The sequence below is a fragment of the Balaenoptera physalus genome, assembly GCF_965194825.1.
Source record: "Balaenoptera physalus genome assembly, chromosome: 1".
Classification (NCBI taxonomy): Eukaryota; Metazoa; Chordata; class Mammalia; order Artiodactyla; family Balaenopteridae; genus Balaenoptera; species Balaenoptera physalus.
In genome coordinates, this window is record NC_138882.1 from 58,857,993 (window position 1) to 58,879,765 (window position 21,773).

Genomic DNA, 21,773 nt, shown 5'->3' on the forward strand with positions numbered 1-21,773 from the left:
AAAGAAGTATAGGAGGAATCCCATAAACCTGAGGGAAGAAAGGTGTTCAGAGGTGTTACTGGATCTCAAGATCTTCTGAACCAGAGCTTCTGACTTAACTAAAGGTCGGCTTGATGCTTGCTCTCAGCTCTGCAAAGAGACAGTCTTCAATCCTTCAGTAGCTAAAGTTGTTTGTAATACAAACAAGCTCTTAGTTAATACCCAAGAATGTGCAAGCTATGCTTTTTTGTGGACATTCTCTTAGGAAATTGAAATACATTGTATCTGATATATTCTTTGGATGATTTAGAACACTGATAGAATTTTTGAAAATTCACTCCAAACTCCAACAAACATTTCTGGGTCTTCAGCATCTTATGAAGGTTCAAAACCAAATTTGGTCTCTTGCTTTGATTCCAAAATCTCCCCTAAGTATACTTGAAAAGATGTTTTCTCTTATCCAACTATATTGGGTGGGTTTTTTACCTCCTACTCTTTGGCAGCACAGCCTAAGAGTCCAGATTTTGGGTTGGACTGTCAGGGCTCAGTTCCCAGATCTACCGCTTTTTGATGAGTGACCTTTGGGCAAGCAACTTAATCTTTCTCTTTCTTCCATTTCCTCATTTGTAAAATGGAGATAATAATAATAATACCAATTTATAAGGCTCTTATAAGAATTCGAAGCCAGTATATTTGGAACAATGCCTGACATATAGTAAGCACTCAATTAGGATTAGTTGCTGTTGTAAGTTTTACTGTTGTCATTTATTGAATTATCTAAAAATGAGTTTTCATACAGCTTACTTAAAAGGCAAAGTATGGTGAGCATGCGATTTTATTTTACTTTTTTAAAAATTAATTAATTAATTTTTATTTTTTTGGCCACGCCATATGGCATGTGGGATCTTAGTTCCCCAACCAGGGATCGAACCTGTGCCCCCTGCAGTGGAAGTGTGGAGTCCTAACCACTGGATTGCCAGGGAATTCCCAGAATGTGATTTTTAAAGATATTGAATATTATAACATAGATTTATCTGCCTAGCCCCCTTCTTCTGGTTCCATGTGGTCTTGGAGTTATTAATCAAGGTCCCCATTTTCCCAACCACAGGGGTGGGTACATGCCACAGGTTGGGCCAGACCCTTCCTCTCCTGGACTTTCCTGCGTATTGTGCTGAGAATGGGATTGAGAGGGGGGAGCCTCTCTTGCTTTTGCATTATGGACTATCAGAATGTAGCCCTGGACTACTAACCACATCCTCCCTCCCCTTTCTGCTACAGAAGAGAATGATGCCATGAGACAAAAAGTAACAGTCCCAAGAGATGCAGAGAGAACAAATCTCTCCCTGCCTAAATAATCCAACACAGTTACATGAGCCAATACAGTCACCCTTTTAGTGAAACTAGTTTGAGTTGGACTTCTACCAGCCACACGTGCACACAAAAATCCTAGACTTTCCAACATAATTTCAATTTCAAACATTCTGTTTTATTGTTCCCACAAATACTACTACTACTACTAAACAGCTACAATGTATACTGCTTTGTATGTTCTAAGCACTGTTCTAAGCATTTCATATGTTGTAACTCATTTAAACCTCCCAACTATGCTATGAAGTGGTATTATTATTATCCTTACCTTACAGATAAGGAAAGTGAGAAACAAAGAGATTAAGTAATTTCCACAAGACCACATAGATAGAAAGTGGAGATAGGATTCAGATCATGGTAGTATGAATCCCGAGTTCACGCTTTCTGTGCCTCATGGTGTGTCAAATGGCCACTGATCATAGATGTTGGTAGGAATTAAACTCTCTGTAGTGTACCCTAAGAAGAAGATAGGAAGTGGCCCATATGATACATGTGTACTAATTTGAGAATGGGGAAGAGGGGAGGACACAGAGGCCAATTATACTTCTATAGCTACTAAATGGAAAGCATGCCAGAAAATTAGTTATCAATGATTTTCCAAATAGATAAGTTCCTTAGATATTCTTCTCCCATATTCCGCTCATTCCTCATGCCATTTTATACTCTCTAACCCTTTTCCAATTTTAGAGAAGTCTGGCACAATTTTCATTCATTTCTGGGATTCTTGAAACACTTGATACCTCTACTATTTTACCTCCTTTAACTCTGAAACCCACTGCATTTTGGCTTAATTGCTATACCCTCTTCCTTATGAAACAGCCCTGGAAAAGGGTGCCAAGAGCTTCCTGCTCACCAGGTCCATTGAGCATGTCTTAGTAGATATGTTGCTTGATAGATACTTCTGGTTTTTTAACCCATTTCTCTAGCCTTCCTTGGCATCCTCTCCCTTGTTGTTTGGGCCACCACCTCTCCTCATTCTCTTCTTCCATGCTGGCTATTCTTTTCAATCTCTTCGTAACATCCTTTTCCTTTTTACCATTAAATACTGATAATCCTGTTCAACTTTTTAAATTCAGGTCAATGTTATTTCCTCCAGAGAGGCTTCCCTGTCACCTACACCCATAGAGTTCACCAAACCTTCATCTGGTATGTATCCATTGCCCCTCTTGTGCTGTATTGTTATTTTACTTGCTACTTATATCTCTCCTGCTTTGGGTTGAAAATTCCTACAAGGGATGATGTTTTATTCATCTCTGTACCCCAGCACTTAGCAAATTTTCACCATGGAGTGGATTCCCAGTAAATGTTTCTGAATGAATGAATGGGCTTGTCTGGTTTTCAGTTGTGGAATATCTGCCTATTATGACTCAACTTGGCCTTTTTTTCTGTAAAACAGGAGAGACATTACATTATCATAAAGATGCCCAGAGATATAAATTACCTAATAAGTCAAAGGACACTTGGATACCCAGTAGCGAGCATCTCATACCTAGTAAGTCTGAATATCTGTTTTCCTGCTAAATAAATCACTGGTGATGTGTGTGTACTTGTGTGTTTACAGGAAATTAGAGAAAAGTAGGCTTTTAGTACCTGACACAAAAATCAAAACACCTGGACTTCCCTGGTGGCGCAGTGGTTGAGAGTCTGCCTGCCAATGCAGGGGACACGGGTTCGAGCCCTGGTCTGGGAAGATCCCACATGCCGCGGAGCGAATGGGCCCGTGAGCCGCAACTACTGAGCCTGCGCATCTGGAGCCTGTGCTCCGCAATGGGAGAGGCCGCGACAGTGAGAGGCCCGCGCACCACGATGAAGAGTGGCCCCCTCTCGCCGCAACTGGAGAAAGCCCTCACACAGAAACGAAGACCCAACGCAGCCAAAAATTAATTAATTAATTAATTAAAAAAAAAATCAAAACACCTGACTGCTAGTCTTGGCTCTATGACTTAGCCCAGTGACCTTGGGCAAGTTATTTAGATAATCTGAAGCTTGAATTTTTAAAATGATAATTAAAATCTCTAGCCTGCCTACCTCATAGAGCTGAAGTGTGGATAAGATGGAAGAAATATGAAAATGCTTTAAAAACTGTTCTAGGTTGTTACATTGGTTGCAGAAAATATAAACACACCCAGATTATGTCAGGTAGTAAATGGTTTATTGAAAGGATACCTGGGGAAATTTTTAAAAACAAAATAAAGCAGAAATCTCAGCCACTAGTTTCAGCCAACCAGGGAAGTGGAAAGTGACACAATCATGGGGTCACACAAGAGTAATGGGAACCTGAGTATAGCTGAAGACTACAGAGACTGTAATGTGGTTTCTGAACTGGAAGTTTCTTCAGGGTCTGGCACAGATAAAGCAAGAGCTTGCTAATCTCTCCTGAGTGCTCTGCAATTGACATGATGTCTTTTCTCTCTGTCTCTTTTTCTTTTCTGGTGACTTTCTGCCTTTGATCCTACCAACTAACTGACCCCCTAAGTCTATAAATCAAACAACAGATAGATTGTTGCTAAGGGCCTAATGGCAAAGCTCTCTGCTCCAGGTTCTTTCATAGGAAGCCAGCCAGCCAATAGTTGGCTGTTCTTGGCTCAGAGGCACTCCTCTGGTCCAGTTAGTGGTGGCCGTGGGTGATAGAGCCAAGAAGAACAAACACACTCATTTATGTCCCCAAGGCTCTTGCTTTAGATTAGCCACAGTAGGATGTCACTAGGCTAAAGGGTCTAAGGGAGAAACGAGTGTTAAAGGAGCCCAAGGACTAGGGGTTACCTGGTGGAAGCCTGCCCAGAAAGCAGCTGGAACCATGAAAGAAATGGCTGATGTCCAAGATGCCACCTGAAGCAGTTAGAAGGGGGTTTGATGAGAAATAACCTGGCTTCTCTTCCTTCCTGCTCTCCAGACTCCTCCCTTTAGGCAAACATACCAGGAATCCAGCTGACACAGGAAAGTAAGTCTTCCCTGTGATACAGAGAAGATCAGAGAAGGGCAAGAAATGGATCTGAGGGCAGAGAGGTTCAGGACCAGCTCTGTATCTTATCATTAACAGAGTCAAATCTTCAGTTTACTTGGGGATGGCCAAGAGAGTCAACACTGTTATAGTGTAGACCTAGTACGTTGGAATGAGCAGAACTGGCTGTGAATCTTAGCTCTGCTATTTATTCTCTTTTATTTGGGTTGAGTTACTTAACCCTTCCAAACCTGTGTCTCATTCTGTAAAATGGTGATAACAATACCCATCTTCCAGGATTATAAAGATTCAACATAATGAACATAAAACTTTCAGCACACGTCTAGACATGGGGAATGCTTTATTGTTACAAAGATGATAGTGATGGTGGTAGTGGTGGTGATGGTGATAGTGGTTGTCCCTGCTACTAGGATATGTTTAATTTTTTGCATCTCCAATACCATGTCTTAGAGGTTTTTAAGCTGGTTAAAAATACAGGCATCACTGGGCCTCTGAGTAACTTTATCAATATCAAGGTTTCCTGCGGTTAAAGAGTCTAAATTGGAAAAATGCCATGGAGGTTTCTGCATCTCATCAAAAAAAAAAGAAAAAAAAATTATGAGGTGCTTTACACATATAAAATGCTTGCCTATGTACATGGTAACAGTCATACCACAATATTAACCATTTAAGAAAAAGTACAGGGGCTTCCCTGGTGGCGCAGTGGTTAAGAATCTGCCTGCCAATGCAAGGGACACGGGTTCAAGCCCTGGCCCGGGAAGATCCCACATGCCGAGGAGCAACTAAGCCCATGCGCCACAACTACTGATCCTGAACTCTAGAGCCCGCAAGCCACAACTACTGAGCCCATGTGCCACAACTACCGAAGCCTGTGCACCTAGAGCCTGTGCTCCGCAACAAGAGAAGCCACGACAATGAGACGGCCACGCACCGCAACAAAGAGTAGCCCCCGCTCACAGCAACTAGAGAAAGCCCACGCACAGCAACGAAGACCCAAGACAGCCAAAAGTAAATTAATTAATTAATTAATTAATTTTAAAAAAAGAAAAAGTACAAAGCATATGTAGCTAAGGGACTGTATCTTTGAAACTGCAAATATATTTGAGTAGACCAAGAAACGAATCTCAGGGGAATTATGTGACTGTGATTGTGAACAAGTGATTGATCCATTGTGATGGATAGGAAGTTAGTGGATAGTCTAATAGTGTTTTAACCAAATTTTGGAAAAGTACTCACACTAATTTCTTTGTCATTATCTGGAATGTCAAGTTCAAAATATCATAGGGTTTATTTATTTATTTAGTTATTTTAAGTTAAACCTCCTTTTATTAGCAAATTCCCTGAGAGGAGAAGACAGTGCTTTCGGCTCTCTATTCTGATGTTTCTATGACTTTTAAATTTTTCAAATTTTAAAAATTGTGTAATATATAATGTACATAAAATAATGAATGAAATTGTACAGTTAAAGAGTAATGATACAACGACATGTGTGTATTCACTACCCAAGCCAAGAAACAGAATATTTCCACCCAGGAACTCCCTTATTACTACCAAAGTGAACACTGTCCCGAATTTTAATTAATGTATTAATAGTTCCTGTTTTCTTTACATTCTTAATCACTTGTGTATATATCCTTAAATAGCATATTATTTAGTTTTGAATGATTTTGAACTTTAAGTGGAATCATAGTGATTACATTCTGCTAAGACTTGCCCCTTTCACTCGACATTGTGAGTCATTCACGTGAACACAGCTCTAGTTCAATTTTGCATCTATATCGTAAGTTGACCTACAATGTTCTTTTATTGTATTATCTTTATTGTGTTTTGAAATCAAGACTATAGCTTCCTTTTAAAATGAGCTGGGAATCTTTTGTTCTTTCTCGGTTTCTGGAAAAAACTTCCATGAAGCAAGAATTAGTTGCTCCTCAAATGTTCAGTAAACTCACCCATAAGAACATTTTGACCCGTTTTGTTTTTGTTTTTATTGGGGGGGGGAGGTCTTAACTACCATTTTAATTTATTTAAACTTAATGTTTATTCAAGTTCTCATGTCAATTTTGAAATTTTATAGTTTTCGATATTTTTGTATTTAATTTAGATTTTCAAATTTATTACATATGGCTGTTGTAATTCTTCACTGTCTTGTAAGTGCTCTCACGTCTTCAAGATTTCAAAAATATTTTGACCAGCTTTTCTAGTTGTTCTCAAAAGAGGGTTGATTTGAGCTCCCTAGTCCATCAGTATCAGAAATAGATGTTTGATTCTTTTTTGAATCTGCCTACTCTTGATTCATGCTTTAAAGTTTTATTTCTCCCTAGAAACATTAAAATTACTTACTGATTTTCTGTGTTGAATAATTCAGCATCTGAAAATTCCATGGATCTGACTCTGCCATTTCTGTTCATGATGCCTTATTATCTTGGGTGATTATTGCTTATTGACATTATTATTGTTTTTCTTGTTTTTACTGTGAATTATGCTTTTATATTTGAACTCTCAGTGAAATTCTTGAGGCCTGGGATGCAGGTAGATTCCTCCAGAAAAAAAATTGCCTTTACTTCTGTCAGGTGTCTGGAGCAAACTAGTCAAGAGCCACTTTAAATGAAATGATTGGCTTGAGATATTTTTGGCCTACTCAAGAAGGGAGAATTCAAACTATAAACCTGCAAAAGGGTTGGCTGGTGGTAATGAATTTTCAGAGGAAAATTTTTCCCCTCCATTCATCACCAAAGTTTAAAATAGGTAATTTTTTGCAGTCCCAAGGAGGGAAGAAGCACTCATTTATAGTTCATCCTAATACTGAGGGTACAGCCCTCTGGATCCTGGCTTTAGGAGGGAAAAATCTCATGTTAGACTTTATATTTTGACTCTTGCTTTGTCTTTTGTGCCCCTAGTCCTTCTGGGCCATGGAAACTGAGTTTACCAAGAGAGGCAAATTCAGCAAATGTTCTCAAGGAGAAAACTCTCAGAGCTTCTTGTAAAGCTCAGAGCTCCTGACTTTATTCAGAACTTGGCCTGAATATTCTTCACTTTCTTGCCAGCTCATGTATATATACAAGATCATTTTTTGTTGCTTTCAGCAGGAGAGTCTAAGTCACTGATAGTATTGTTCTCTGTTTATATGATTAAAAAGAATCATATTATATACATGGTTTCATAACCTGATTTTTAATATTCATAAGGTAAAAAGAATACTTACCTAACTTAAGGAATACGTGTCTACAATCATTATTTAATTATTTATTCATTCAACAAATATTTCCTGAGGCCCTAATATAGACATTTTTTGTCCCCAACGATACAACAATGAATAAGACACACAGTTGCTACATGTACTAAACTTAAATTCTAGGGGAAGAGAAATATTAAACCTATTATTGCACAATAAACTATATAGTTACAAACTTTTCTCATCAAGAAAAATTAGAGGATACTTTGAGAGAGCCACTCAATTTAGACTGAGAAGTCAGGGAAGGCCACTCTGAACAAGAGACATTAGAAACTAAAGGATGAACAGGAATTAGCCACATGAAGAGTGAGGGGAAGAATTTCCAGGCAGAAGGAACAGCAGGTATGAAGGCCCTGAGACAAGAGGGAACATGCCATGTTTTGGAGATGAAATAAAGCAAGAGAAGCTGTAGTAGAGATCAAAGGGGAAAAGAGTGAGACATGAGCTGGAGAAATTGGCTGGGTCCAGAGCATGCATGGCCTTCTACTCTGTATTCGTCAGCTTTGGATGCCACAAAAGCCTGGATGGCTTAAGCAAGAGAAACTTATTTTCTCCCAGTTCTGGAGGATGAAAGTCCCAGATCAAAGTTCCAGCATGGGCAGGTTCTGGTGTGACTTCTCTTACTGGCGTGCAGACAGCTGCCTTCTTGCTGTGTCCCTACATGGTAGGGAGAGAGCTCTGGTATCTCTTCCTCTTCTTATTAGGGCACCAGTTCTGTCAGATAAGGGGTCCACTCTTAATCCTAATTACCTCCTTAAAGGCACTATCTCCAATACAATCCGTGGGAGGTTAGAGTTTCAGCATATGAATTTGGGGCGGGGGCGGTGGGTACACAATTCAGCCCATAGCATATGCCATGGATTTTTATTTCAAGTGTGATGAGAAGCCATTGAAGAGTTTTGTGCCAGGGAATGACATGATCAGTTTATGTTTTGAGAGAATCGGTGTGCTTCTTGAACTGAAGACAGAAGAGGAGAGACCAGCAAGGAGACAATTGTAATAGCCGAGATAAAATATGGCAGCTGGGACCTCTTTGGTGTGAGGAGTAGAGAGGATTCAATGCATTCTAAGACAAATTTAGGAATAATCATTGTCACCATTTAGTGATTGTTTGGATGTAAGGAAGACCTAAATATCGAGGAGGTGTCTAGATTTATGGCATGGGCACATGACTGGATGGTGGCATAATTTACTGAGGTGAGAAACACTAGAATTGCAGGTTTGGAGCAGGAAGAAGATAAAATGTAAGTAAGTCTGTTTTGAAATGCTGAGTTTGAGATGTCTAAGTGAGATGTCAAGTAGCAGATAGATCTGGGGTAAGGATACAAATGTGCAAGCTGGTATTTGAAGTCATAGGAGTGGATGAGATTGGACAGGAAGAGAGAACAGAATAGAGAAGAACAGGGGGCCTAAAACTAAGCTTTGAAGAACATAATTTCCTCACAACACTGTATGATGAAAATGTTTAAACATAAGGACTCACACTGTGAACACCCTATACCCACCACCAAGATTCTACGATTAGCATTTTACTATATTTGCTTTATCCCATATCTATTTATCTGTCTATTCTTCTATCCATCTATCAAGGCATCTTATTTTTTGATGCATTTCAAAGTACGCTGTAGATATTCGTACATCTCACCCCTCAACACTTCAGCATGCACATCAACTAGAGTTCAAAATTTATTTATGGTTCATTTTTATTTTTATTTTTTATTTTTTTTAACATCTTTATTGGAGTATAGTTGCTTTACAATGTTGTTAGTTTCTGCTGTATAACAAAGTGAATCAGCTATATGCATACATATATTCCCATATCCCCTCTCTCTTGCATCTCCCTCCCCCCTCCTTATCCCACCCCTCTAGGTGGTCGCAAAGCACAGAGCTGATCTCCCTGTGCTATGCGGCTGCTTCCCACTAGCTATCTATTTTACATTTGGTAGTGTATATATGTCAGTGCTACTCTCTCACTTCATCCCAGCTTACCCTTCCCCGTCCCCGTGCCCTCAAGTCCATTGTCTACATCTTTGTCTTTATTCCTGTTCTGCCCCTAGGTTCTTCAGAACCATTTTTTTTTAGATTACACATATATGTGTTAGCATACAGTATTTGTTTTTCTCTTTCTGACTTACTTCATTCTGTATGACAGACTCTAGGTCCATCCATCTCACTACAAATAACTCAATTTCATTTCTTTTTACGGCTGAGTAATATTCCACTGTATATATGTGCCACATCCTCTTTATCCATTCATCTTTTGATGGACTCGTAGGTTGCTTCCATGTCCTGGCTATTGTAAATAGTGCTGCAATGAACATTGTGGTACATGACTCTTTTTGAATTATGGTTTTCTTGGGGTATATGCCCAGTAGTGGGATTGCTGGGTCATATGGTAGTTCTATTTTTAGTTTTTTAAGGATATGGTTCTTTTTTAAGTTGAAATTTACATATAATGAAATGTGCCAACCCTAAATGCACTATTTGCTGAATTTCAACAAATGCATACTTGCCTATTTAATGTAAATTCCTATCAATATTTAGACATTATGATTACCCTAGAAAATTCCCTCAAGTCCCTTTCCAGTCAGTCTCTATCCCCTCTCCCATAGAAGCAACCATAGTTCTGATATTTTTCCACCAAAGATTGCCTTCTGGAACTTCATATAAATGGAATCATGCAGTATATACTCTTTCTTGTATGTAAGGCTTCTTGTATTCAGCATATTATTTTTGAGATTCATTCCTGTTGTTGCATGTATGATTAGTTTGTTCCTTTTTCTTGATGAGTCTTATTTTATTGTATGGCTACACCTTGGTTTGTTTAGCTTTTCTTCTACTGATGGACACTTAAATGCTATTTCCAGTGTGAGATCGTCATGCATGAAGCTGCTATGAGCATTTCTGTATAAATCTTTGTGGATGTATGTTTTCACTTCTCTTGAGTAAATATCTAGAAGTGGAATTGCTCATGAGGTCAGAAGGTCGATAGATGGTTGCTTTGGTTTGGTTTGGTTTGGTTTTTGTTCTTTTGTGATAGAATCTTTATTTTACATGTTAGCATCATAGCACGAGAATCCATCCCAGGCATTGTCCTGATCTGAACCCCCACCCATTATGTTTACACAAGTACTGTTCCATGATCATTTGTGTTAAATATATATAAATATAGAAAACTCCTTCTGCATATCCAGCTAATCTAGAAGCAAAATGATGTTTATAGACTTCCAATCCTTCCCCTAAATGAAATTTGTTTCTGGATTAAATATGTCTGAATTCTTTTGAGGTCACATGATGAGGAAAATCCAAATTACAGTCTGCAAAAGCTACTCAAGGAGTCAAGAGACTCCCTTGTATGCACAGGATTTTTGGATCCTTCTATAATAGTATTTTTTAAATTAATTTTTTAAATTGTGAGAAAAAACACAAATTAATTTACCCCCCTAACCATTTTTAAGTGTTCAGTTCAGTGGTGTTAACTATACTCACATTGTTGTGTAAGAGATCTCTAGAACTTTTTCACCTTGCAAAACTGAAACTCTATACCCGTTAAACAACTCCCAAATTTCCCCTCTTCCCTCCCCAGCAACCACTGCTCCACTCTATGTTTCCGTGAGTTTGACCTAATCTAGATACCACGGAACCATATGGTATTTGTCTTTTTGTGACTGGTTTATTTCACTTCACATAATATCCTCAAGGTCCATCCATGTTGCAGCTTGTGACAGGGTTTCCTTCTTTCTTTCTTTTTTTTTTTTTAATTTATTTTTGGCTGCATTGGGTCTTCGTTGCTGCACATGGGCTTTCTCTAGTTGCGGCGAGCGGGGGCTACTCTCCTTTGCGGTGCGCGGGCTTCTCATTGCGGTGGCTTCTCTTGTTGCAGAGCACGGGCTCTAGGCGTGGGCTTCAGTAGCTGTGGCACGCAGGCTCAGAAGTTGTGGCTCGTGGGCTCTAGAGCGCAGGCTCAGTAGTTGTGGCGCACGGGCTTAGCTGCTCCGCGGCATGTGGGATCTTCCCGGACCAGGGATCAAACCCGTGTCCCCTGCATTGGCAGGTGGATTCTTAACCACTGCACCACCAGGGAAGCCCTCCTTCTTTCTTAAGGCTAAATTATATTCCATCCTGTGTATATACCACACTTCCTTTATCCAGTCATCAGTAGATGAACATTGGACTGCTTCCACCCCTTGTCTAATGTGAATAAGACTGCAATAATAAATAAATAAATTTTTAAAAAAAGACTGCAATGAACATGGGTGTGCAAATATCTCTTTGAGATCCTGCTTTCAATTCTTTTGAATATATACCCACAAGTGGGATGGCTACATCATAGATGTTTTGTTTTTATAAGAAACTGCCAAAACTTTTTCCAAAGCATTTCACACTCTTACTAACAACACATGAAAAAACTAGTTGCTCCATATCCTTGCAAACTTTGTGGTCAGTCTTAGAATACCAACATTTAAATGTCTAATAAAATAGGTGGACCGATTAAAGGAGACTATGGAGTAGTAGAGAGATGGGAGAGAAACCAGGTGTGATTACATAAGAAGGCAAAGGAAGAGAGGTTTAAGAAACAGGGACTGATCAAGATCTTCTCATGTACTTTTGCTCTGCCTCTAATACATCTTCCACTCTATAATTAGTAATTTTTCAACAAGCAAATTTTATCATTTCCCTCCTTTGCCTTTCAGACCTCACATTGCTATGAAAATGGAGTTGCCAGGTTTAGCAAGCAGGATGTCCAGTTAAATTTAAATTTCATATAAATAACAGATAATTTTTTCAGTGTAAAGTATGTTCAGTGTAATATTTGGGACTTACTTATGCTAAAATATTGTTTATCTGAAATATAAATTTCAGGTATATATCTGAAATATAAATTTAATTCAACATCCTGTATTTTATCTAGCAAATCTATCAAAATAAAGTTCAAAAACTCCTACTTTGGCCTCCAATGCCTACCTGCCTACCTCTGCAGCATCTTCTTTGCTAGATTGCTTCTGAATCTCTATACTTTCTCGTAGTCAAACAAGAAAATTCTACAAACTTTCTCATAGGCTTCTTCTGCCTCAGTGCACTTGCATATGCTGTTTTCTCTGGCAGAAACATTTTGCTTTCTCTCTTTGCCTAGCTAAATTCTACTCATCCTGTAGCTTTCAACTTAACCGTCACTTTTGTTCTTCCCCTTGGCCATGAAGCGGCATGAAGGATCTTAGTTCCCCGACCAGAAAATGAACCCAGGCCCCCTGCAGTGGAAAGGCAGAGTCCTAATCACTGGACCAACAGGGAATTCCCTAACTGTCACTAGGACTTCCCTATTCATCTCAGGCTAGGTTAATTCTCATTGTTATATATGCCCTTTGGCCTTCCAACTTGTGGTTATTTAATTATTTATATGTATTTTATCTTCCCTGCTAGGCTATAGGCCTCCAAGGAAGAGACTGCCTGTCTTGTTCATTGCTGTATCACCATAGCATAGTGACTGGCATAAAACAGGTTATCAGATATTTGTTGTGATTGCTTGCTATAAAGTGGAAGCAAATTAATTTTGTTCTGTGACTTTTATATCAGTTGAGAACATCTGATGCTCAATTAGATGTTGCAGAAACGAGGTTACAAATCTCTGCAGAAAAGAACCACAAATGAACACTTCAAGTATAGGAGTTGAAATACTTATGCAAAAAATTTAAAAATAATTCTTTTTCCATGTAATTTTACCAAAGAGGAAATGCTTGATTAGGAAGATGCCTGTTAGCAAAAGGAATTCAAGAAAAAACAAAAAGCACTTTGCATTTGTCATAATTTTTAGCTAAGAGAGATATTTATATGGAGACTTTCCCTTTCAGAAATCTGTGAAGTATTAGTTTTTAATGTAGACACTAAACATTCTTGGCAGAATGAGAAAAAAAATCAAATTGAAAGCTTGAGAGGAGTGCTTATTATTTGAGTATAATCAATGAACTGAGTAACAGAAGGAAACGTAATTTAACATACCTCCACTTCAGTTTAAGTGAAATGGATACAGATGTACTCTTAAGTTTTGAGACTGTAATGACTAGAGTCATGAAATCAGGGCCCAAAGAAAGAAAAAACATGGATAACTCCATTAAACTGAGTAAAGGTCAACTATATGAGAAATGAGAAAATGGATTATTTCTGCAAACCCTTGATTTCTGTACCCTTCCTCTTGTATGTTAAACTATCTCAGTGGCTAACTTAAGCAGAAAGGGAATTTTCTGGAAGAACACTGAGTGGCTCATAGTTTTGATTGTAAGGAAGGGAACTGAGGGAAGCTAGATGGCCAGAACCAGAGCTAAAGTCAATCCTGAAATGGCCTGGTAAGGGTACTACTGCCATGACCAGTAGATGCTAGACATAACCCCAGGGATTGTTGCCATTGTCCCATCAGATTCTGGGTATCACAGGTGTGAGTGGGATGAATTCTACTTACTTATGGGTAACTCAGTCCAGATTCAAAGTCCCAAGTAAGAGCATCCAGTCTACCAAGCTTAGATCATTTTCCCTCACCCTAGGATTGCTGTGGGGCAGAGTGGGGAGGAGGTGGTGAGTGGAGGGCAGAAGGCAAATATCTGGACTTTCTGGCCTGTAGTGGGAGAAAAGATTCTGCCACCCACAAAAATTCCCAAATGGAAAATTCCCAAACAGTGTAAGGGGGGGAGGGTATGATGGGGAGCAGCCACAAAATTATAAATATCCATTATATATGTCTATCTTTCAGGGGTATGAGGAGATAGAATCTTGCTCTATCCGACAGCTACTATTGTGTCATTTCTACGATTGTAGGCAGTAGGTTACTAAATCACCAATAACTTGATTTAGACATATCCATATATACATGTACACACAAGCATACAAATTGATCCATTGACTTTATTTCTAAGTTTACTATTCCTATCGAGAAAGGGAAAGCTTTTTCTTTTTTCCAGGTCAAATAAAGGGAATGGTCACAGGTGTCATTAAACTACAGCTATATCATAGCCCCTAACCTCAGAGGATAAATTTGACAATAATGTATTTTGATGAAATTACATTGAGAGAAGGCAAATTCAGCCACGTGGAGAGTCATGAGGTCCCATTTAAAGGACTCCTTTAAAAGATGCTCCCTGATCAGCTCGGTGCTTTGTGACCACCTAGAGGGGTGGGATAAGGAGGGTGGGAGGGAGGGAGACACAAGAGGGAAGAGATATGGGGACGTATGTATATGTATAACTGATTCACTTTGTTATAAAGCAGAAACTAACACACCATTGTAAAGCAATTATACTCCAATAAAGATGTTAAAAAAAAATGTGTTAAAAGGGTAGATCTCATATGAAATGTCCTTAACACAAAAACAAAAATCAAAAAAACAAAAGAGCCTAAGGAAATATGTGGTGGTATGTCTATTACCTTGATTGTGGTGATAGCCTCATGGGTGTAACCTCATCAAATTGCATACATTAAATATGTGCAGTTTTTTAATATACCAGTGATACCTCAATTAAGCTGTTTATAATTAATTAATTAATTAATTAATTAATTAAAGTTATGCTTAAAACTATTCCAAGATTTCTGGAGGACAATTAGGCACTATTATAAAATCTTCAAATATATGCGTAACTATTATCTAACAATTCCACTTTTACAAATTTATCCTAAAAATGAAAGATATGTTGAAAGATTTAGCAAACTTTTAGTTGTGAATAATTTCAATGGTGTGATATATCTCAAATAAAAATGGAAATAAAATCTCAACAACAGTGGAAAAAACAACAAAAAAAAGATGCTCCCTTATACAGCTTCTTGCTGAAAAGGAAGACCTAATCTGGGGCATTGCTCTCCTCTTCACATTGGTTCCCGAATGAGCCCTTGTGCTCCTTTGATTTTATCTGATATTTGTAAATCAAAAGCATTAGGAAAATCTGCCCACCTCTGAACTCAGTTTCCCACTTAGTCTTGTAGAGTCATCTGTATACATGACAATTACTCACACGGGATTACTTATAAATATTATGTCAGTGCTGTGGTTGTTTTAGATTACTAATTCCTTGGAAACGCAGGAGCTCTGCCTGTTTAATTAATTGCGTTTAACACCAAACAGTGGTCATTACATGTAAGGTTTTTAAAGCTGCTGTTGGACATTATAATAATAAAAGACTTTTGCTGGCTACAGCAAATGAAATCTCTCTTCACGTAAGACAGGTCTGACAAACAACAGTGTGGGGGCCAAAGCGAGCCCACCACCATCTCTTTATCTCTGTTCCTGTAAATAAAGTTGTATTGGAACACAGTCATGCTCGTTAGTTTACATGCTGTCTGTATCTGATCTCGTGCTATAATGACAGAGTTGAGTAGCTGTGACAGAGACCGAAAAGACTGTAAAGCCTAAAATATTTACTATCTGGCCATTTACCAAAAAACCTTGCTGACCATGGATCTACTTCAGTGGTTCTCACCTCATATAACAGGATGGGATCCTCTGTAAAATCCCAAAAAAGAAAAAAATCCCTGGCCCCACACCAACACCCCAAATCAAAAGGTCTATGGTGGGACTTCCTTGGTGGCGCAGTGGTTAAGAACCTGCCTGCCAGTGCAGGGGACATGGGTTCGATCTCTGGTTCGGGAAGATCCCACGTGCTGCAGAGCAACTAAGCCCGTGCGCCACAACTGCTGAGCCTGCGCAGGCTCTAGAGCCCGCGAGCCACAAGCACTTAAGTCTGCGCGCCTACAGCCCGTGCTCCGCAACAAGAGAAGCCACCGCGATGAATAGCCCCCGCTCGCTGCAACTAGAGAAAGCCCGTGCACAGCAATGAAGACCCAACACAACCAAAAATAAATAAATAAATACATTTCTTAAAAAAAACAAAATGTCTATGGTCAGAGCTGGAGATATACAGCTTTTAAAAGTTCACACAAAACTGAGAATCATCAGCCTAATGTAATACACAGTACCTAGTATAATTTTAATAATTTTCATTCATTGTCTACTAGATGTCAGGCATTGCCCTAGACGCTCTACATGCATTTTCTCATTTATCTCCATAAAAACCATCTTAGATACATTTTACAATCCTTATTTTACAGTAAAGGAAATGGAAGTATTCTAAGGTTAACTTGTGCAAGCTAACACAGCCAGTAAGTGGAACAAGAGCTTGCACTAGGTCTTTCTACCTATCCAAGATTGACAACAGAAGAAAAATATCCAGGTGGAAAGAGACTCTGACTCTTATCCCCTGAGATGTGCTTTTTCTCTGGGAGAGCTGTAGGTATTTCCCATTACTGATGCTACACTGACCTGCATAAGAATGACTGGCCGGGGACTTCCCTGGTGGTCCAGTGGTTAAGACTTCGCCTTCCAATGCAGGGGGTGAGGGTTCAATCCCTGGTCGGGGAGCTAAGATCCCGCATGCCTGGTGGCCAAAAAGCCAAAACATAAAATAGAAGCAATATTGTAACAAATTCAATAAAGACTTTAAAAATGGTCCACATAAAAAATTGAAGAAAAAAAAAAAAAAAAGAATGATTGGCCTAAGTATGGCTGCAGAACTCTCCTGTTGATAGAAGGTAGCACAGCTGAGAAAAGACTGGAACATTCAAATAAGATGTTATTCAAACCTAGAGGATAACAAAAGGGAAATAAACTCATCGAGTAACATGAAGCTAAGTATTCATCTTCAATGAGAAGCACACCATAGGAACATCTTTCTTTCTGGTTCGTGACCTGCCTCCAATTTGTAGAGCTCATCTTTAATCCCTAACCTCTTGGAACATCATAAAGAACTCTAAAGACTCCCCCACGTCCAGATCCTAGAAATTAAGGCATAGAGCAAAAGGAAGTTTCCTTTCCATCTTGCCTAAAGCACAACTTTCAAATTCTGGTTTCCTGAATGATTTATACACCAATGTTCAACTTTTTCTTAACTGGTTACTCATGACATGACAAATCTAATAATGTCTAAGAAATATTGAACATCCATTTTTGCTAGATGATATCATTTGGTTACAATATGTATTTGACCTCAGTGTATCTATAATTGCTTATTTAGGCAGAGCTCTAAATGATCTTCACATCATTAACCCTATAAACAAAGTTTAATCCTTTCATACTAATCTTGGGTCTGTTCAAGTTCTGGTACTTGTTTTCTACTAATTCTTATTGTGATGTGACTCAGATAATTTTGATAATCAGTTTTTAAAAAAAATTCTAGTATCCTATTTATTGTTGCTAATTTATACCCCCAAAAGCATTGATATTTTATGATGCAAGGAGTAATCAGAAAAAGAAAAGCTTCAGATTTCATTGGGTAGATTTAAAATTGTACCCTCATAAGGGTGCCTTTTATTCATAAGTATGATACTCTAAAAATGAGCATTTATTATTGTTATGGGCTGAATTGTATCCATTCATCCCACCCGCTCCCACCACCAAAATCATATGTTATAGTCCTAACCCCCAGTACCTTGGAATGTGACTGGATTTGGAGATAGGGCCTTTAAGGAGATAATTAAGGTAAAATAAGGTCATATGGGTAGGCCTTAATCCAACATGCCTGGTGTCCCTATAAGAAGAGATTAGTACACAGACACAGTGAAGACCATGTGAAGACAGAGGGAGAAGATGGCCATCGATGAGCCAAAAAGAGAGGCCTTGGAAGAAACCAAGCCTGACTACTCTTTGATTTTGGACTTCTAGCCTCCAGAATTTTGAGAAAATTTCTGATGTTTAAGCTATCCAGTCTGTGGTATTTGTTACAACAGCCCTAACAAACTAATACAATAATGAAAACCAACAATATTCCAGTGAGTTTTGCCCAAGTGAAAAGTGGAGCTGCTTTCTCCTATGACACTGTTTAAAGTAATACCTAGGATGCCCCTCTCTGCTGAAAGTTGTCTGATGTCCCTTTCATAAAGGGGTGCTGTTTACTATCACCCTGGAATACGTCTCAGGAGATCGGTTAAAATTCAGATATTCTCAATTCATAGAAGGTAGGCCAGTTCAAAAGCAATTTCAGGCAGGACTCGGAAACATCATTTTCTTTAACTCTTTTAGAATCAAGTCTACAGGGACTTAGTTCCAGAAATCCCAGAACTAACTTGGGCTACATCTGCCATGATCACTTCGGATTGTTTCCCTGAATCTAAGGCAATCCCTTAGCTTTAGTTTGCAGTTTTACTGACTTGGGCCTGTTTTGGGACTGGACTCTAAAGATTAAGGGTAGGTCAGAAACTATTGACTTCCTCATATTTCCTTGGGACATCTTTACTTACCTTAATGAACACTGGTAAGAGGAGTGTAGACTGGGGGAGAAAGTAGATTATGGAGAATCTATGTGTAGGAAAAGGGGAGGGTGGGAAGGGGAGGACTAAATTGGCCTCCCACACTTACTTTACCTAAAGCAATTCAGAAAATCCAAATGACTCAGCTCCAGTACCCCCTATTTTGTGCATGTGTTCCTGTTTGAGGATGTCATTCCCTCCCCATACATAAATGATTTACACTGGAGAAGTCTTAGGTCCTAGCTGTACTTTAATAGAGTTAATCCAAACTCTATTCTCATACCCTCCAATTAGCCCTGTATTGAAAGCTGATTGTACTTGTATGCCTCTGGGTACAGATCTAATACATTGTATTGACATCTGTTAAAAGGTAGGTTCTATGACATTAGAATGAAGATTCCTACTAGCTTTTCCTTTTAACTTTCATAGAACTTTATACTTTTTAATGCAATAATCACCAAGCTATTTTATACTCTAGTTGTTGACATTTACTTCTCATTGTATTCCTCCTACTAGATTGTTACATTTCTTCAAGGCAGGGACACGTGACTCATTCATTTTTGAATTTTTTCCTCCTATTCCACTCCTTCCCACTCTCTGACCCCCTCCTCAATAACATGGCGTTTATTTATAACAAAGAGTTGTATAGATACATGATCTAACTTTTCTTAGTCTCTGTTTCAGCTGTTGCAGTAAGTGGGTTGGTATCTTAGGTCTTTTCTAGTCCTATACGACAACCAATGCTTTAGGTTGATAATTACACATTCCAGAGCAATTTTAAAGCATGTGGTAACTTAAAAAATCACTTAGCATAAATGAAAAAGCATAGGCTATTCTAAATAAATAAATAATCAAAGGAAGAACATTATAGTACAGGTATATCAGAAAATACATTTAAAAGATTCATAAGGCCTTATTAGCATTAATTTTTTTTTTAGGGTTCATGCTAAAATCAAAACTGTATTTGGTTACTTGTCCTCCTTATTTGACTGATCAAGAAACTAAAGACTATAATGACATACCTAAAATGGATTTTTAAAAAACATTTGCGTACTTACTACGTGCCATGTGCTGTTCTAAATCCTTTACATGAAGTGATGCATTTAATTTTCATAGTATATCAGTGGTGGAGGCCGAGGCAGAGTCCAAATTTCTAGAACTAGATAATAAAATATAAAATAAAACCAAATTGTTTAAATTGTGTTAAAGCTACAAAATAGTGATTTCTAAGCACAAATGACTATGAGACATTTAAGCTGTTTGTCTTTAGTAGTTCATTCTTAATGAGTTAGCTTAGCTTAAGGTACTTCTCAGGCACTATTTTGCTGTATTAATACAAATTTCACTGGATGAAAACAAATTATACAATTTTAAGAGTTTAGAAGCTAAATATAATTTAAATTTTAACATAATTATTTAATCTTATTCATATTAACTCTCAACACCCTAAAAAAAGTCACTATTATTTAACAACAACATAGCAAAAATTTTAAACAGCAAAATCAGGAAAAAAGAGCTTAATTCACCACCTAAAATTCTTACAGTTAATTTGGGAATAAAACCCAGAATATCTTTTTTTTTTCACTGAATAACCATATTATCTTTCTTCTAAATAGACTCAGTCTCAAGGGATAAATTATTCACTGTATCTTATATGTCTACCTTAACTGGGGAGTTCAAAGCATATAAATGACTTTTTGTAGATTAGTTTTTATTGCAAACACTTAAGTGTTTTCTTCAGAGCTGCTCTTCTCCTTTTTCTGCCAAATTTTTGTTTAATTATATCATTAAAATGAATTTTGGGAAGCCCCTCCATTTTAAACTTATTTTTAACTGAAATATTTATGAAATAAAAACAAATTTAACTTAAAAACCATATTTTTTTAAGGGAACATTGAAGGGAGTCTACCTGTTGAGGTGTAACTATTAATAGTTCAAAGAAATTATATTATCTAGGTTGATTCTATTGAAAGTTGCCTCACCTAAACAGGGAAGTTGGCATGTTTGCCTAGCAACAGCCGCTAAAACCTTCTGTTGTGGAAGGTTCCCTAGGAGTGAGAAGGGAGGAGGAGGAAAAACTGGAGGAAGAGATTAATCTGTTTTTTTCCCAGCAGGGGACTGAGGCCTGGCTGAGGGATAGCCTTTAGATTAGCACACACTAACCTAATCCCTCCATGGTAGCTAGAAATTTGCTCTTTGTAGGACTGGGGTTACTATTTAGTGGGTTGAAGAGATGGTTACAGATTTAGCCCACTTCAAGGACAGTAAATTCCAATCAGCAGAAAGACATCAATAGGTCTTCGAAAAGAAGCTGAAATCTGAGTAGCAGGAGGGTGTTAGCAACCAAAAAGAACTCTTTCCTGCTTAGAGTTTAGGAAGGTGTGTGATATATTATTTACAAATAATATAAGAACACTAGCTGTTACAGTAATTGAATTTATCACCTTAAAAGCAGAAGCTTCTCTAAATATAGTACTTCTCTTGGTATTGGGGATGTATGCAATGAAGAAAGGACAGGAAAGCAAAATCTCTGCTCACTTGGCCAGACCTGAAGCAAAAAAAAAAAAAAAAGTGGGGGGAGGGTGATAAGGTACAAGAGTGTTAACGGGGTGCTTACTTGAGCACCATCTCTCTCCTCTATTCTAGACGATTTATTTTGAAATTAGGACTGTATGGTATGAAAAGAATTCCATTTCTCTCCTTTCTTAAAAGCAAGGGTTTGGCTAAACCGAATTATCTTGAAGGGGACTCCCATTTTACCCAAAATGAAAATGGCTTCTTTTCCATAAGGGAGAAGAAACTTCCAATAATCATAAGGTTAGCTTTAGATCCAATAGCTCTTCTAAGGGCCGAAACTTTTTCTGTCCTGCCCCAGACAGCTCTTAATTGGTCACATAGGCCTGGAGAGACGTTTTGGGGCAGTGAGTGTCCAGGCCTTTGGGCTGTTTACCC

General features: G+C 38.2%; 1 protein-coding gene across 1 annotated transcript in view; it reads right to left on the reverse strand.

Annotated features, from left to right (window-relative positions):
• RABGAP1L (RAB GTPase activating protein 1 like) overlaps positions 1–21,773 on the reverse strand; it is a 786,837-nt gene that overhangs the window by 764,729 nt on the left and 335 nt on the right. The window contains exons 2-3 of the mRNA XM_082437226.1: positions 20,804–21,369; positions 16,840–19,980 (exon numbers count right to left, since the gene is read on the reverse strand). Of these exons, the coding sequence (XP_082293352.1) occupies positions 16,840–16,845 (6 nt within the window). The 5' untranslated portion in view covers positions 16,846–19,980; positions 20,804–21,369. The remainder of the gene's footprint in view (positions 1–16,839; positions 19,981–20,803; positions 21,370–21,773) is intronic.